General features: G+C 37.0%; 1 protein-coding gene across 2 annotated transcripts in view; it reads right to left on the reverse strand.

The window, feature by feature from the left end:
- Vav3 (vav guanine nucleotide exchange factor 3) overlaps positions 1–18,765 on the reverse strand; it is a 359,269-nt gene that overhangs the window by 255,707 nt on the left and 84,797 nt on the right. For both annotated transcript variants that reach the window (XM_076861720.1, XM_076861719.1), the window contains exon 2: positions 10,854–10,970. In XM_076861720.1, coding sequence (XP_076717835.1) covers positions 10,854–10,970 — 117 coding nt within the window. The remainder of the gene's footprint in view (positions 1–10,853; positions 10,971–18,765) is intronic.

The raw sequence follows: 18,765 nt of genomic DNA on the forward strand, positions 1-18,765 counted from the left end.
TTAATGTTCAAGTAACTCTTATTTTACTTAATATCAGCCCCAAAGTTCAAGGGCAGTGAGGCTGGCAATTAGGATATTCCGAAGAGAAGCAGAAAGTACTTTTTTTTTTTAGGTGAAAATTCTCAACTTAATAAGACAAGACAGACAATACTTTGTTAAGGATGCTAAGATCTATTTTAAGAACAAGTCTTCCATTCCCAAGATCATGAAGAAGGAAAAAGACATGGGGGATTAAGGAATAATTGATATCCCACATCAGACAAAGCAAGATGGCAGGAGATTTTATCATGTTACTCACAGGTGTTCACTTTAAATTTTATGAATTAGTTCTGGAATTTTTCTCATAATATTTTAAGACTGGTTCAACCATGGGTAACTGAAGCCATAGAAAGCAAAAGCATAGGTTGGGTGGATCTTGCTGTACTCAGAACTTATCACCAACTGAGCCCTTACCTTCTGCACCAACTTCACTAACTGCTTTACCCACAGAATCTGATATGCAACCCTCGCTACAACTCCAAGAAGTAGGGAGCATCACCAGTATTATTTCATCTCAATTTCTCAGATGAGGTGAGAAAGAAAGTCAATCTAATGTGTTCAGATTAAGTTTGTGTGGGGGCAGAGGAGGATGACGAATCTCCTCCTTGGAAGGGAGGGAATAATCAGAGACAAGTCAGTAAGGCCAGGACCACAAGATTCAATTTACCCCAGAATCAACAAAGCCCAGAGGTCTGGATAAAGCACAACTCCTCAGACTGGGGGCAGAGTCTGTGTGAGAACTTGAATTAAGTCACAAAGACAAGGGCTAAGGGATATGAATAGGAAGGGGCATTCCAGGCAATGAAAGCAATAATAATAAGTATTAATCTGGTGAGTCATGACAACTTTAGTAATTTGGTAGGACTGAAGCAAGGGAATTTATGGAGGTAGAAAAATGATAAATAAAGTTAGGAAGCCAAATAGGGGCCTGATTATACAGGATGTGTAGCTTTTAAAAGGTTTTGGATTTTTAGTCTCTTACAAGCAACAGAGATCTATCATCAGGTTTTTGAAGATTACTCTGAAGATTATTTTGGAGTGATTCAGAACTGAAAGTAAGAAAATGCTTCAGAGGCTATTTCAAAAATCCCACGGATAGGACCTTCAAAAGGCAAAAAGCAAACAGGGTTGAAAAAAAAAGGCATTTATTACTTTTAATTTTGGCAGAATGAACAAATAAATAGCTTTACCCAAACAAAAATAAGTCTGAATAGGGAAAAAAAAAAGGATCAGTTTTTGCATAGCAATTTTGAAATAAACTTGAGAAATACTAGAAGATCAAAATTTTGTTTGAGTCATTGCATGATTTTTCAGTGTTTTACCATGTTACGTTTCACTGCATAATACACAGTAATTATCAGACTTATCTGAACATGAATGTTTTCTCACCAAGTTTCCTATTACCATATTTCTTAGGATAATGGAGTTTCTTGGGAAATGATTTAGGAAATCTCATTCTAGATGCTTTCAACTGTATTTAGATTAAAGAAGAATTTTTTGAACAGGCACAAAAATGAAGACCAAATCAAAAAATGAACTTGAATAATCACAAAAGTGTAAAGAATGATCTTTGTGTGGCTCAGGTAACTAGAATTCTGTAAGTGATGACAAGAATAGGGAAATATGTCAAGCATTAAATACTGCAAGAAATTGAAAGGCTAAAATGTTATGGGGATGGAAGGAAATGGGTTTGGGTAGCATGGAATTTAGCAGTGCTGAAACTACATGGTCATGCCACCATCAGAGAAGTACAGCTGTCCCAAGAACCATGCAGGGTCAATCTTCAACATGCTAATAGACAGTTAACTGGAGATGGAGCTCCTTGCGGCTTTGAAACAACACTGATTAGGGAAGAGCATAAATCTCAGTTATGAATAATCTAGGATAATAAAAGTTTCAAAAGAGAAATTTAAAAACTTCAATTAAGAGTGGAAGTTCAAATAAATAATTGTAAAAAGAGAATATATTTACATGCCAAGATGATTCAATCCGGTTACATATGTAGTTGTGGATCAATGTGCACATATTAGACAACAAGAATCTTCCAAGCCATCCAAGGTGAATTCCCTAGGGTACCTCTACCAAGAAAAAGTTCAGCAGCCTTTGGTTGGGAAGGGTTTCTGGTGACCAGGAAAACCAGGCAAAAATTCCCAGGAGAATAAGTCACACCAGTTGTCAAGTGTCACTGTGTCAGGATGCAAGTGGTACTTTAAAGGGTGATCTTCCCAGCATCCACAAAGACCAGAAGCAGGTGTTTTGGGTCGGATCTGCATGTCTCCCAAAAGCTATGCAACAAAAGGATTAGTCACCAGTCTATGTCAATACAGGGAGTTGGTAGAAACTTTAGAAGGTGAGACCTGGTTGGAAGAAGTTCAGTGGGAACATGTCCTTGAAGAATAGGTCTTATTCCCTGTCCCTCCCTCCCTATTTCTCTATTTCTTTCTCTCACCTTTCCCTCCTCTCTCCCCTTTTCTCTTCCTCTCTTCCTCTTTTTCTCCCCCATCACTACTTCCTGGTTGCTATAAGGGGAGTAGCTTTGCTGTATCACATGTCCCCCATCACAATGCTCTGCCTTCACCACAGGCCTAAAAGCAATGAAGCCAGATGACCATAGATTGAAATCTCTGAAATCATGAGTCAAAATAAATCCTTCTTCCTTTTATGTTGTTTTTCTCGGGTATTCTGTCATGGAAACAGAAAACTGACTAACACAACAGGACTTGGAAATGTGGAGATCAATCAGTCACCCTGGCTGGAGTGATGAAAGACATCCTTGTATGCTTATACATACATCCTAAAGCACACACAGTAGGCTGGGAAGAGTGAAAAGGTAAAGACACATAAATTATAGGATGCAGCCTGAGCAAATTCTCCCATGGGACATATTATGAGGCATGACAGGAGGAGCAAAGATGTGATCTCACAATGCAAAGACAGCTTGATAACAGCAGGTCTCTGCTAATGAGCTATAAGGGGAAAAGCATCAACAGCTCTTGGTATAGGCAGTATAAACAGATGGGAACATCCATTACATAAACCATTAAAAGCCCTTTTCTTTATTAAGTTACCATGGGCCCCTTGGTTTTCTCAGCAAGTTCATATTTATTATTAAATGGCAATGCATTTATGGTGCTAAACAACCAAATTACCACCTGCCCTGAATCTTCCCTGATGAAGCTGCTAATTTGGTTCATATCCTGGGGAGTGGGGGGACACTCCACGAACTCAACAGCAACAATCACCCAGCTAAAGTCTTCAGGAAAAAAAAAATAAAACAAGTGAAACATTTTTATCACAAAAACCAAGGGCAGCACAAGATATGAGTAACCTTACAGGCATGCACACATGTGCACACACACATTATAATTTTTTAAATAATCTGACCTAGAAAGAATCAAACCAATATAAAGTGAGTTTTGAGAAAGTAACATTAGAATATTCCTTTTGATCTTACACATATCCACATTCAGAACTCTAAATGACAATAGCCACCTGTTATGGTTTGGATGGGTGGTATCCCTCCAAAACCTCACGTGTGAGACAATGCAAGAAGGTTCCAAGAAGAAATGAGTTGTAAGAGTCTTAAGCCAATTGGTGATTTAATTCTCTAGTAGGGATTAACTGAGTGGTAACTGAAGTGGTTGGGTGTGGCTAGAGCAGGTGGGAATCAGGGTGTAGCTTTGGGTATATATTTGTATCTGTGAGTGGAGTATCTCTCTGCTTCCTGATCATATATAATGTGAGTTGCTTCCCTCCACCTCACTCTTCCTCCATAATGTCCTGCCTCACCTTGAGCCCTGAGTAATGGAGCCTACTGTCTGTGGATTGAGACCTCTGAAACTGTGAGCTCCCAAATAAAGTTTTCCTTCTTTACAGTTGTTTTGGTCTGGTCCTTTAGTCACAGCAGAAGAAAAAAGAAAAAAACCTGACTAAAACACCGCCCAAACTATTTGTTCTTTCTCTCAATCATAAGTTAGGCATTTCACAGAAATTAACCCTTTTGTATTTGGGGTAAAAATGGAAAAGCATAACTCACATGAATCAAATGTATGAAAGATGAAAAAAAATAAAAATAAAAAAAATAATAATAAAAAAAAAGAAAAAAAAGAAATTAACCCTATTTTCACAATAATCTTGTAGATAAGAATTAGCATTTCCTTTATAGACAAAGAAACTTAGGACCAGAAAGGTCAGTGACAACCCTGAGTTCACAGAGAATCCTGCAGGGTTTTCTTAGGATATTGATTGATTTGGACAAAATATTCTAAGTTTTCTTCACATATAGGTAAAAAGAGTTAGATGGCTCCTTAATTCATTTTACCTTGTGGTTTTAAAGTCATTTTCAAATCATTCCATATGGGCCAAATATATACACACACAGCTGGGGGCCTCTAGAGAAGGTGAGTTCCCAGACTACCAAGGCATCCATGCCCATTTCTTCATCCCTGTGAAGCAGAGACAGACCAGGGAAGGAAGCCTCATGACTTACAAACCTCAAGATATTTAATTTTATTGGGTCAATAGCAAGAGGAAAAAAGAATTTACCATATGTACCATGAAGCCATAACTGCTGTTTTATTTTATTTTTGTGGTGCTAGAGATTGAACCTAGGGTGACATATACTAGGCAAGAACTCTACCACTGATTTGTATCCCAAACCCTAGGATTATACTTCTATTTACTTATTTATATACTTCCAAACAGAATTTCTACAATTCTGTTTTCCTCACACCTCTTCATTATATGATAGAAAATGAAGACTAACAAATGGTCTTTAAGTTGTATGGGAAAGGAAAAATCATCTCTACCCACCTAAAATCACCTGATCTCTGAAGCAGTGAAGTTATCAGATGTCTCTTTTGATTGAGAGAAATATTGAAAACTGACTCAAAGAAGAAAAACCCAAGAGAAATGCATTGACTCATGTCATGGAAAAATCCACAGACACATGTATTTAACTTTGGGCACAGCTTGACTCCAGCTTCACATGATGTCACCAGGCTCTTCCTCAGCTCTATTCCCTCTGAACTGGATCCATTTTGAAACTCAAGGTGGTATCCAGATGACTGCAGTTCCTCCAAGACTCACAGCCCCACATCCATACACCTCCAAATCAGAGGGAAGCAAAACCAAAATGCTCTGCAAATGTCTCAACCCATCATACTGGTCCCAACTGAGCAACTCACTCCACCCCCAAACCTATCACCGTGGCCAAAAGTATGTGATGTTCTATTTAATCAAACCATCTAAACTACAATAATTGGGGGGGAGAAGCATGGAGGGGGGTGGTTCTCAAAGGAGATATGAGGCCACAGAAGGGGGAAGAAAGGATAACTGTATAGAATAAAATAGATCAATGCTACACCACATTACAAAAGAATTAAATTTATTTCTTAACCTCACCCCTCCAATATTTTATTCATTCTTGCACTTAATTCAAAATTTAATTCCTATGTTTACCAATGAATCTCAAACCTACTAAAATAATGTTGGTGGTAATAATAATAATCAGAGTAATAATAACTATTTTTTATTGAGTCAATCTTGGACCTAGACACTCTGCTAACATCATACATGATTTAATTTGCTTCTTACCTAATCTCAATTTATAGATGATGAAACTGAGCTCAGAAGCTCAATTACTTGCCCATGATCACAAACTAGTAAGGAATACAACCAGAACTCAAACAGGTTCAACTCAGAAGTCAAACATAACTCATCTTCTCTCAATAATATTTTTATCTGTGTCCCTGACCCATCCCTAAGTTCCAAATTCCTTTGACAGTGTCTATTCTGAACCTTAACATTTGAAACTGCTTGAATGCCATCCAGATCACCTGGAATTACCTTTGGCCAGATGTAATTCTCTTTGATTTAAAAACACACACCACCTTACACTTGCAAGACATTTTACAATTCTTCGACTGATTTGAAGTCTTCAGGTACCAGGAAGCAGGGGAGGAGCTGACTGCAGCCACATCTGGACTTCAGCCTGATTTCTATTACTAGAAATGGTCCCATTAAAGAAAAATCCCAAGTGCTTCTGTTCTGTGAAGGTGACAAAAGACTGCTCAGGAGGAAACATTTCCAAACAACAAGAATGTTATTCAGAAAATGACAATCAGCAGGGTGATAGCAAATTCTTTATGTGCATCATGAAAGTGGAACAAGATTTTACCTATTGTTGTAATCAGAAGCCACAAAAGGACTCATCTTTTTTCTTAAAGAAAGTTAAGTGATTTTTCAAAATGTAAACCAAAAAGGAGAGGAGCTATGCGGCTTCTTGAAAGGGCAACTAAGCGTCTCTACTGCTGTGCAGGGACCAGCCTCTGCTGTTCCAGCTAAGGACTCCACCTCTCATCAGAACACAACAGTCCTGAGAGTAAGTCACACTTAACCTCAAGGCAAGAAGAGTTCAAGTTACTAAGCTCATTCCTCATATCTGTGTGATGGGATGTGTGTGTATGTGTGTATTTCTAATTTTTGTTGATGTTGATTGAGTTTGGTTGATTGAGTTTGGTTGATTTTGTTGATGTTGATTGAATTGCAATAAATTAACACTGAGTAAGGAGCTCAATACTAGAAAGTAAAGGAATCTCTGAAGGCAAAATTAGCATAAACGCTTCTAGAATTCTCAAAATGTATGCTCTTCACTATCTCATAAAAGCAAAACTATCATTCATTTGTGCCAATTAACATTTTCCTCAGGATCTGCTTACTTTCCAAATGAAAACACATCCATGTCAAGCCTATGATCCAACATTCGAATCCCTGAACCCAAACCCAAGGGAGCCCTTGGACAGAGATTAAGGAGCAGAATATACCATAGTGGGGAGAGGCAGAGAGGACATAGTTAAGAATCAATGGCATGTATACCAACAAAAATCCGTGAAACATTTGTCTATGTGGTTATTAACTTTAACACCATTGTACAACCAACTCATGCAGCATACTGAATCTTTCCTTTCTAAAGATAAAATAAAATGCAATTAGATCCAGAGTCAGATATCACTTGTACTTTTTAGTTTTGCCAATTCCTTTGGTTTTGTCCTGTGCATTTGAACCTTTTCCCTGACCATCACACAAGAGTGACACCCTAAACATATGTAGCAGACAAGGAAAGCAGAGTGACAAGAGCCTGAACTCAAGCTCCCGTTCTTCTTCCCAAGCCAGGAGATCTTTAAAAATCACTAGATCCTCCCAGCATCTCAGGGAACACTTGCTTGCTGCCTTTCCAAGACTACTATGAGAATCAAAGGAGGTCGATAATATTAAGTACTCTGAAAACTTCAAAATGCTCTTACAAATAATATGTTCTTAGGCAAAAAATGGGGACTAAATATCCATAAATTCTAGATTCATTATTTGTATGAATTAAGGTATACAAACACAGATTTTTCATTTTAAGTTGACCAAAAATTCAATAAATCCTAATGGAAGGAAATAAGCCCATCCAAATCCTGTTAAATTTTGTGCTCTCGTTACCAAAAGTTGTTGTTTCTCTGAACTGATACCCTATTCAAATATTTTTCTGCTCAAAAATTTAGAACTATGTGAATTATCCCAGTTCTATCACTCCCAAACTAGGATTTGTAAGTAGGCATAATAATAGTATCCACACAGTAGGACTGATAAAAAGATTGAATGAATATATGCAAAGCACCTGAGATCATGCTATTACGTGTTATAGCCATGTGGATGTTTGTACATGACATAGTGGTGAAAATCAGCCAGATATAGGTCAAATAATTGCTCCAGCTACTATTAGATATAAAATTTTGAGTGCAGTCTTTTTCATTGAAAAATAATAGTACCTATCTCATATGGTTGTCATGAGGATTAAAAAAATACCAGGAAGATTGAAAAGATACCTGCACATTACAAGTCAATAATTGGTCATACTGGTAGTTTTGCTCAGAGTATTTAATAGTTGATATATGGAAATTATGGAGGGGGATGAACTTTTAGTTGGTTTCTTTAGGTCAAATACAGTTCTGAAGAAAGAGCTGCACCAATCAAAGCAATAGCAAAAATGTGTGTGACTTTAAAGTAGCAAGTGCAGGTTCAAGTTCTAAACCACAGTTTCAAGTTTAATTCTGCTTCAACTTAACCACTGCCAAAACAGAGTGGCCAGAAATACAGTTATCCCTGAGACACATATGGCTCATTCCTTTACATTCAATTATTTGTAATTTCAACTTCCCTATAAAGCTTCCATGTCTAATCAATCTAACAGGCAGTGTTATTTCACTAGAACAAAGCCAAGCATTTTTAAAATATTTATATAACCTCCCAATCTTCATCAACACCACTTTTTGCAAACTTGAATGAAAAATGAATAGCTCCTCGGGTAGGGGTTGTGGCTCAATGGTAGGGCACTTGCCTTGCACGTGTGAGGTGCTGGGTTCCATCTTTGGTACCACATAAAAATAAATAAAATAAAGGTATTGTGTCCAACTTCACCTAAAATTATTTTTAAAAAATTAATTTAAAAAATTGAAAATAAAAGAATTGCATTGAGAAGATTGAAAAGGAACATCTATCAACTATTATTAATTCAGCCTCCCAAGCTGGGCATGGTGGTACATTTCTGTAATCACAGTGGTTCAGGAGGCTGAAGCAGGATTGCAGGTTTGAGGCCAGCTTTAGCAACTTAGAGAGTCCCTAGCAACTTAGAGAAACCCTGTCTCAAAATAAAAAATTTTAAAAGGGCTGGGGTTATAGCTCAGTTTTTTAAGTGCCCCGGGTTTAATTCCTGAAAATAATATGTACATAAATTAAAAAAAAAAAAAAGAATAACTTCTTCATGAGCTTTAAAAAGTTAAGGCATGGGCTGGGGTCATAGCTCAGTGGTAGAGCGCTTGCCTCGCATGTTTGAGGCACTGGGTTCAATCCTCAGCACCACATAAAAATAAATACATAAATAAATTGTTGGGGTTGGGGTTGTGGCTCAGCGGTAGAGCATTCGCCTTGCATATACAAGACCCTGGGTTGTATCCTCAGCACCACATAAAAATATATGAATAAAATAAAGGTATTGTGTCCAACTACAACTAAAAAATAAATATTAAAAAAAATTGTGTCCATCTACAACTAAAATATTTTTTTTAAGTTAAGGCTTTTTTCATTTTTCATTTCCACAAATCATTTTCATTTTTCATTTCCCCAAAAGAGAAGGTGAAAGTCAAGGAAAATTTTTAAAAAACAAACAACAACAACAACAACAAAAAAAAACAGGCTAGGGAAAGGATCAAAGAAGAGTGAAAACAAGGGTCTCTTGGTGTGTTTTTCCGGACCCACAGCTTAGATAACTGTCTTCCTCACCTAGGCTTCTATTTTATTTCTCTTGTCTTCATGGCTGAACTTCAAGGACATAAACAAATGTCCTTCCATTTACTTACTAAGGGCCTGGCTTTCAGTTCCTTTCACTAACCATATTTTATCCTCCATCAATTTTATTTGGGACCTCAAGACAGTTAAATCACAGCTTGCCAGAGATAAAAGAAATCTTAGAAATCACATTCCTACACCCATTTTCCTTCCAAGCTGGCAGGATGTTTGAGGACTAGGAAGATTGTGACTTTTCAAAGATCATGAAATGACTTTGGATTAAAACCAGAAAGAGAACTCAAGCCACACAGAATAGCTTCCCCATCTTTGTTGTATTTCAGTATCTAATTTCTTACGTTTCTGTCTCAAGTTTAGACTATTCACTCCCATTGCCAAGAAGATCTATCTGTTGCTTGGTTTTTATTTTATTAGCAAAATATTACATCATAAAAGCTACATAAACTGTGACTCTCAGCATGCCTTTTGATAGGCACCTGAGCTGAAGAATAGAAGCAAACTTGTCAATATTGCTTGGTCCTTTCCTCCTTCTGTGCTGATTTTCATAGTGCAATAATGTCAGCAGAGATTAAAGTAATTTCACCTCAGTCACTGATTTTTTAATGGTTACTTACTTGCCAGGCATGTAACTAAATGCTTAATCAAGTCATAATAACAGACCATAACTTTTGAAAGGATGGTTTCTTTCGCCTAATATACACATGCCTAGTGTACACATAAGTAGTAATAGTAAACATTAAAACAATTTCTGTGTGGAGAAATATCACTGAAATTCAACAAATCCAACAGATACATTCTCAAATCCAAGCAAGAGGAATTACTCAACAAACTGGCTGGTGTCGTGGCTCAGTGGTAAGCACTTGCCTAGCATATATGAGGGTATGGGTTTGATCCCCAGCACCACAAAAATAAATTATAAAGAAAGGAATACACAACAATCTCAAGTATTTCAGTGAGATATATCTTCTCTAACTCATCTCCCAAGTGTCAAAACAGAGAAAAGGGCAACAGAATATTCTTCTCACAAACTAGATGCCATCCAGATATAGAGAAGACTGGAGGGAGAAGAATATTTGGTTTTCAGACTTAAGAACCAATGAACTATCTAAAGGAGGTGTTAACATAACCCTACCCTCACAGGTAATCAGCAGAAAAAACTGCCTCTGAATAAAAGACTCTCCTTATGCTGCTTTAAATTAGAACGTAATTCTAAACTCATTTGTAAAGTCATTGCTATTTATTCATTTTCATTATTTCATATGTGTAGTTTTGTTGGTGGAACCACCTACATGGGAAGTTTAACTATACAATGCTGATGCACAGACCACTTAATTCTTAAGAGTTAACAACAAACATTCTCCAATGATGATCAAACATGCTCCAATAAAAATATTATAAATGTACCAACTACATGTATAACTATAAAGCTCTAATAAAAATATTTTTTAAATTTTTAAGGCAATTACCTTCCCAAAGTCACGAACATCAAACAGATCAAATGCTTCGAAGAGTTCGCTTTTCCTCATTCCAAACGTCTCGCAACAGGCTGTGAGAAATGTCCGTATGTTCTTCAAACAGAGAAACTGAGAAATGAAAAAAATAGCTATCAGTATAGAGTGAATTATTCCAAATGCTACCAATCTTCTGCCACACCCAGATTGCTACAAAAGTGACAGAACCAATCCACTCCTGAGGGTACTGTTTGCTCACCCAGAAGCACTGACTGAGCATCCATTCTCAGTCCAGTAATATGGCTGTAGACAGGCAGGTGAAGCTTCTGCCCTCATGAAGCTTACATTCCAACAGGAAAAAACAGACAAGAACAAATACAGCAACACAGGAGGCAAACATATGTATTTTCATATGGTGGTTAAAACTGGGATGAGAGATCCAGAGAGCTGGTAGAGGTAGGTGGGGAGAACTTATCCAGGTCTCCTTGAGGAGGATGGGGCAGAGATCCAAGGTACTTAAGGAGCAAGCCATGCAGAAAAGTGATAGAGTAACCTAAGCTAAAGAAGCATCACATACTGAGGCCCTGAGGCAGTATGTTTGTTTCTCAAACATCCTGAGTATGTTTGAGAAAAGGATCAAAGTAGAGTGAGTAATGGGGAGAAAGGTAGAAGGTGAAGGGCCTTATCAGACAGCTTTTATTCTAACTGATAAGGGAAGCCATTGGAGGACATGGAACAGATCAGGGACAAAATATGTTCCACAAGGGTCTTCTTGGGCTGCAGCATTGGATATAGATTGAAGAGGGCTAGAGTGAGAATAGGGCAGGAAAACCAGACAGGAGGCTACTGCAATAACCCAGGTGAGACACAACTGTGGGTAGACCAGGTATTGCCTTGCAACTGTGTTGAATCTGAGATGACCATAGGTCATCCAGTGGAACATGGGGCAGGAAATGGTATGGACTTCAGACATACAACTGGGAGTCTTTAGAGTATAGAGAACACTGAATCATGATGCTGGCTGAGACCGCTTTGGGAGAGGAGAGGAGATCTGAGGGCAGGAGACGTTAGGAGTCTGACAAAGAATGATCAAGGCGGAAGGAAAGAAAATCAAAGATGGGCTTCCCTGAATCAAAGCTAAAAATATTTCTAAGCAAAGAGAGTAACAAGCTATGTGAGATGCTGCAGACAGTCAAGTAAGATTTATTTATTTTATTAATTGATTTTTCTTAAAAAGTAAATGACAGCCAAATGCATTGCAATTCTTATTACACATATACAGCACAATTTTTCATATCTCTGGTTATATAGAAAGTATGTTGATATCAATTTGTGTCTTCATACATGTACTTTGGATAATGATGTCCATCACATTCCACCATCCTTGCTAACCCCCTGTCCCCTCCCTTTCCCTCCCTCCCCTCTATCTAGAATTCATCTATTCTTCCCATGCTCCCCCTCCCTACCCCACTATGAGTCAGCCTCCTTATATCAAAGAAAACATTCAGCATTTGTTTTTTGGGGATTGGCTAACTTCACTTAGCATTACCTTCTCCAGCGCCATCCATTTACCTGTAATTGCCATGATTTTATTCTCTTTTATTGCTGAGTACAATTCCATTGTGTATATATGCCACATTTTTTTATCCATTCATCCACTGAAGGGCATCTAGATTGGCTCCACAGTTTAGCTATTGTGAATTGTGCTGCCATAAACATTGATGTGGTTGTGTCCCTGTAGTATGCTGTTTTTAAGTCTTTTGGATATAAACTGAGGAGAAGGATACTTGGGTCGAATGGTAGTTCCATTCCCAGATTTCAATCTCTCTAAATGAACATAGATGCAAAAATTCTCAATAAAATTCTGGGAAATTGAATACAACAACATCAAAAAGATTGTGCACCATGATTAAGTGAGATTCATCCCAGGATGCAAGGTTGGTTCAACATACAGAAATCAATAAATGTAATTCATCACATCAATAGACTCAAAGATAAGAATCATATGATCATCTCAACAGATGCAGAAAAAGCATTTGACAAAATACAGCACCCTTTCATGTTCAAAACACTAGAAAAACTAGGGATAACAGGAACATATCTCAACATCATAAAGGCTATGCTAAACCTCAGGCCAACATCATTGTAAATGGAGAAAAATTAAAGGCATTCCCTCTAAAACTGGAACAAGACAGAGATGCCCTCTTTCACCACTTCTTTTCAAAATAGTTCTTGAAACACTAGCCAGAGCAATTAGATGAAAGAAATTAAAGGGATATGTATAGGAAAAGAAGAACTTAAATTAGTACTATTTGCTGATGATATGATTCTATACCTAGTAGACCCAAAAAGCTCCATCAGAAAACTTCTAGAACTAGTAAATGAATTCAGCAAAGTAGCAGGATATAAAATCAACACCCACAAATCAAAGGCATTTCTGTATATCAGTGACAAATCCTCTGAGAAGGAAATAAGAAAAACTATCCCATTTACAATAACTTAAAAAAAAAAGATACTTGGGAATTAAGTAAGATTTAGGTCAAGTGTTTCTATGCTGTGTTCATGGAATTTGGAGTATGAAGGACATGCATTCCTTGACAGAAGCAGGTCCTGTGTGGGGACTGGAGTGAAAGGCTGGAGCAGCTCCAGAAACAACAGGAGAGAGTGGATACAGGAGAGAGATGATGAAGTCTGGCTACAAAGGGAAACAGACGGAGCCGGAGAATTCAAGGAAGGGTTTTTAAAAACAATGGCAACTATGACGATGTGTTTGTATTTCAATGGGAATACCCTGCTGGAGAAGGAAAAGTTAATTAGGAAAGAGCAAGGCACAGTATCCCTAAATGAAGTCCTTGGGTAGGCAAAAGAGAAGGGATCAGATGCTGAAGTGCAGAGGCTGACCCCAAAGAGGGGCATGGTCAGCTCAGTCACACCTACAGGAGGTGTAGAAGGACAGGCAGACACTGCTGACCACTCAAAAACCGAAAAGTGAGAATTCATTTTTCATATCAAAAAGACTCAGATTCATCTAAGTAAAATATACACATGTCCTGAGAATGAATTAGTTCTTTGTAGAGGTATTACTTGCAATGGCACACATTTTTAAAAAATCATAATCATACATGTCGAAATTTTAAATATTCTTGCCATGTATCAATTATGCCAAAATAATTTCAAAAGTAAAAACTTAACCTCCAATAAGTGATCAACATCTTAGCTAATTATTGCATCTTTTTTAAGCATGTTTCATTTTGTTTTTCTTTTTAATCTTGGTTTGCTTTTTAATTTGCAGAAAGCATATGTTACTTCCTCTACATTTGAAACATTCAGATTTGTCATAAGCTTAACTTAGACACAGTTTTACCCTTTACAGGAATCATCCTCAGAGGCTTAAATATTTCAGGAGGGGTTAAAACCACAAGGGAAGCATCATAAACCCTTTGAAACACACAGGCTGCAGCCAATCAGCACACACAATTACTGCTTTCACTTTAAAAATTCATAAGAGACCTTTACAACACAGAATCACTCTGCATGTTGCTCTTCCACATAGAATTGCTTATTTACAGATTAAAAGGCTTGCATTCTGCCAAGACATATAATAATTACACTCTGGGGGATTATGCAACTGCTCTCTTGCAATATTTTTTACATAATTAAGTGCCGGACTCATAGCTCACCAAGGAACAAAGCATAACTGCAAATGCCACCCTCTGAAGATTTCTCACCAAACTCAAATTTCCCCATGTATAGGAAAAACTGCAGTTGACTTCTACTAAAGTGCTTTGATCATTAATTCAGTAAAGCTAAGAGTATTACTGAAAGTAAAAACAGTATAAAATTTAGTCATTGTTGCATGCACATAGACTGAAAAACAGTCTTTCCTCTTACTTCTGGAACAAATGTTAACCTTACTTGTCCCCTAAGTAGTTCAATTCTGCTAAATTCAACAAATATTTACTGGATTTGGAAAAAGTCACTGGTATATTCTTGCTTTTCCAGGCAGTCTTCAAACCTGGTTACCCTTTTCTAATGTACGCTTTCAGTCAATCATTTTTAATTCCTGCAACATTACACTGGAAAATCTACAAATGATTAAGGCTCTGCCTCAAGCTCCTCTATTAAATTTATCAGCAAATTGTCATAATCCTCAAAAGTTGGCTGACAGCGCAAGACTCACAGGTCATTGGATGCTCACAGGGCCATGGGCACAAGCAGGACAGAGACATGCCCCTCATGGTATTTTAGAAGTTGGGCTCGCCACTCCAGCTTTCATTCTACTTTTCTTTTTTCAAGTTTATTTAAGAAAATTCTGAGCCAAAAGAAAAACTGAAATATGATGAACATACCCACCTACATAATCATTGTAACAGAGTACCATATAGGCTTTTGTATTTGTACATTTTAAAATTAAAAAAAAAGAAAGTATATTTTGCTGAGGCATTTGAGAGTAAGTTGTAAATGCTTATAAATAACTCAATATGCATCTCTGGGGATACAGAGATACTTTCCTACATATCAATAATATCTATATTACATCTAAGAAAATTAACAATAATTCTGTATTATTTAGCATACATTCCAAATTTACATCTCCACAATTGTTCATCTCATGCCTTTTTATATTATTTTTGCCCAATCTAGGATCCAATCAAGTTTCAGTTCTTGCATTTGGTGGTTTTATCTTTCAATATCCCTTTATCTAAAAGTCCCAAAGCTATCGTTCTGTTTTGTTTTGTTTCGTTTTTAGTGACATGGACTTTCTGAAGAGCTGAAACTATTTTATAAACTGTCCCACATTCTTCATTTGACTATTTACCCACAGTGCCATCAAACCTATTCTTCTATCACTTGTGTTTCCTGTGAACAAAAATCTAGGTTCAAACCAAGCTGTTTTGGAAAAAAAAAAAAAAAAGGCTTCATATTCCATATTGTGAATTTCATATTTCCTCATATCAGAAGACATAAAATGCTGGGCTATCCCATCCATTACTACTGATGCTAAGCTCACACTTGGTTAAGATGGTTATTACCAGGACTCTCTACTGTAAAGGTACACATCTCCTTCATCTCTGTAAATAGCCTGGGGTGAAAACAGGGTAACATGTGGCATCCTATTTCCCAAACTTGTTTTCACAATGCATACAGCATCTTCTGATTGTCCCAATTATTCCATTTGGAATTGTAAAATAGTGATTTTTCTATCATTCCTTTCACCTTTATTCATTGGTAATTTTATAAATTTGTAAATGTATAATCTTTTGTAAATTTATAAATCTTGTGTTCCTTTCTTCATTTCATTTGTGAGCAAATCAACTGTTCTCATTATCCTCTTTGATCTTCATATTATCCCAAATTTGCCTCTGAGGAATCCTTCAAACTGGTTTCTGTGTCTTTTTGGTATAATTTCATTCATCTTCTTGTCTTCAAGTTTTCCCAAATTCATGTCATATTTTCTCAGACCTAGTTCTGAATACTCATTTCCCAAAAAGGTCTGTTTCCATTCATAAATAGCAAATGGTATTTACCAAAGCCTGAACTCCAGACTACTTCTTACATAAACCAATTACATTAAATGACCCAATGCCTCTAACTTTTGCTTAAATTATCTACCAGTTGCAACTGAAAGAGCCAACAGGATTGGTCTAACTGGTCTCTAAGGTGCCTTTCAGAAAATGATATAATTTTTTATGGAATATATAATAAGCCAACACTTATCTCCCTCTTTTCAGGATAAAAAGGACTTGAAATCACTGAAGAATAATTAAGATGTAATTTTATAGCTAGAGATGTGATTGTCTTACATAAGAGTGTTTCAGTGTTAAGCTTTTTTCCCTAAGACAATCTACTCAGTCTTTGGGATTAGAAGGTTCTGATTTGACGTTCTGTGTGTCATCTTTAGCAGCTGAAAAATACTGCCTTCAGGTGGCTTATGTGGCACAAGGACAAGTCCATCTCATTATTTCACAACCATGTCTTATTCTTGACCAAAAATTACACAACTTTGCTATGTCATATAACTTATTTGCCTGAGATAACTTTAGCATTTCTTAAAATTTAGAATTTTAGGACGTATAATTAAATGACTTCAGGGGTTTTTTTAAGTACTAAATGTATCCATATAAGATAAAGAGTTGCCAAGTAATTTATAATGGGTATAAATTTATATTATATTATACAGCCATTTATAATGGGTATTGATCAGATATCTGTTATATGCTAGTCATCATGAAACTTTTGAACTTATTAATGTGCTAGACAATGTGAACTGAATGCAACACCAAGAACTGGGAATGAAAAAACAAATGTGACCCAGGCCCTACCTCCAAAGTAGAGGCAGGCAGAGCAGACTGACAAGTGAATCCGCAGTTCTAAGATAGGGCAGCAATCGCTATGAAGACATTCAAAAGTTCTTGCAAGTCCTGGGTGATCAGGACAACTTTCTGGAATAACTGCTACATGAGAAGAGACCTAAAGGATGAGGGGGAGCCAGCCCCACAAACAGAAGAAATGGTTGGTGCACAGGGAGGGAAAAGGGAATCACTAGAGTGTAGGGTACTCCAGGGAAATAGCAGGGCATGTGAATGAGCAGGGGAGAAGTCAAAGCCAGGACCACTGGGGGCAGAGGAAGTGATTAAGAGGCACACAGTCCTGGGCAGGAGAAGCGGAAGACGGACAGGAGAAGGAGCTGTGGTTTTCCTGCTCTGCCAAAAGGACTCAAGCTTTTTCCTACAAGAAGTGAAGGTTAAAGGATTCTAAGAACACTACTCAGCTTTGTATTTTATGATTACTAGTGCTATAAGTTTTGAGTGATTGCTATGTCTATGCTAAATGTTTTTTTTTTACTTTTTTAAAAAAACTTTTTTATTAGTTGCTCAAAACATTACAATGATCTATACATATTATACATTTGATTCAAGTGGGGTATGAATTCTTTTTTTTTTCCACGTGTATAGATTTATGCTAAATGTTTATACCATTTAATCCTCATAATAATCCAATTGGGAAAGTTTTTTCTTCTATATCTACTGAGGCTGAGAAATTTATTCAAGTTTACATAATTACATTTGCCAAAGCAATGGAGTCAGGATGCAAACCCAGGCATTCTGGCTACAAAGACCATTATCCTTAACTGTTATTTTATACTAACTTCATTTTGTGGTATGTAGAATTAAAAATGGTTTTCTTTTTATTAGGGAGATGATGTGGGATACTCAAGCAACACAGGACAATTTGAACACCATCATATTAATCGCACAGGAGATGATGGTGATTTAGAGTAGGAGGAGAGAAGGAGAAACAGAAAGAACTCTAGTTTTTCCATATTTTCTAGGAAATAATATGGAAAGGAAACACCTAACAATTAATTGAACATGAGCAGGGAAGATTGGGAGAAAAAAGAGAAGAGACGTCAGATGGCTAGCATGAGCATTCACTGAAAATGTTAACTGGACAAATAGGGACAGAGGCATGTGAAAGACTGGTTGAGTCAGTTAATTCTTGTCTTCATTAATGGAGAGTCCCAATAATTAGATGCCACCTGGCTTCCCTTCCAGGAATACCCATGGATAATATATTCTAATAACAAAGACACCTGTCTTAAACTGCCCTTTGTCTCTGTCCCTTACCAAAAGATGATAAATGGCTTACTCATTCAAAGTCAAGGGATGAAAATGTCATAAAAGCACTCCACATCAATACACATGACCTTCAGAGAAGAAAGTTCAATACCAACAAGGCTAAGACATACTAAAATTATACACAGGCGAAAGCTCTCTGGGTTGGAAAATGTTTCATAACCAGAAAGCCATCACAACAAAAGTAGCTTTCGAAGGTGCCACTTCTGTTGTCACCACTTCAATGCTAGCAACACTGAGGTCAAATGGCTAAAGTTCACTATAAAACTGAAAAAACCTCCCTTTCTCTC

This window comes from Callospermophilus lateralis, chromosome 7 (assembly GCF_048772815.1).
Source record: "Callospermophilus lateralis isolate mCalLat2 chromosome 7, mCalLat2.hap1, whole genome shotgun sequence".
Lineage (NCBI taxonomy): Eukaryota > Metazoa > Chordata > Mammalia > Rodentia > Sciuridae > Callospermophilus > Callospermophilus lateralis.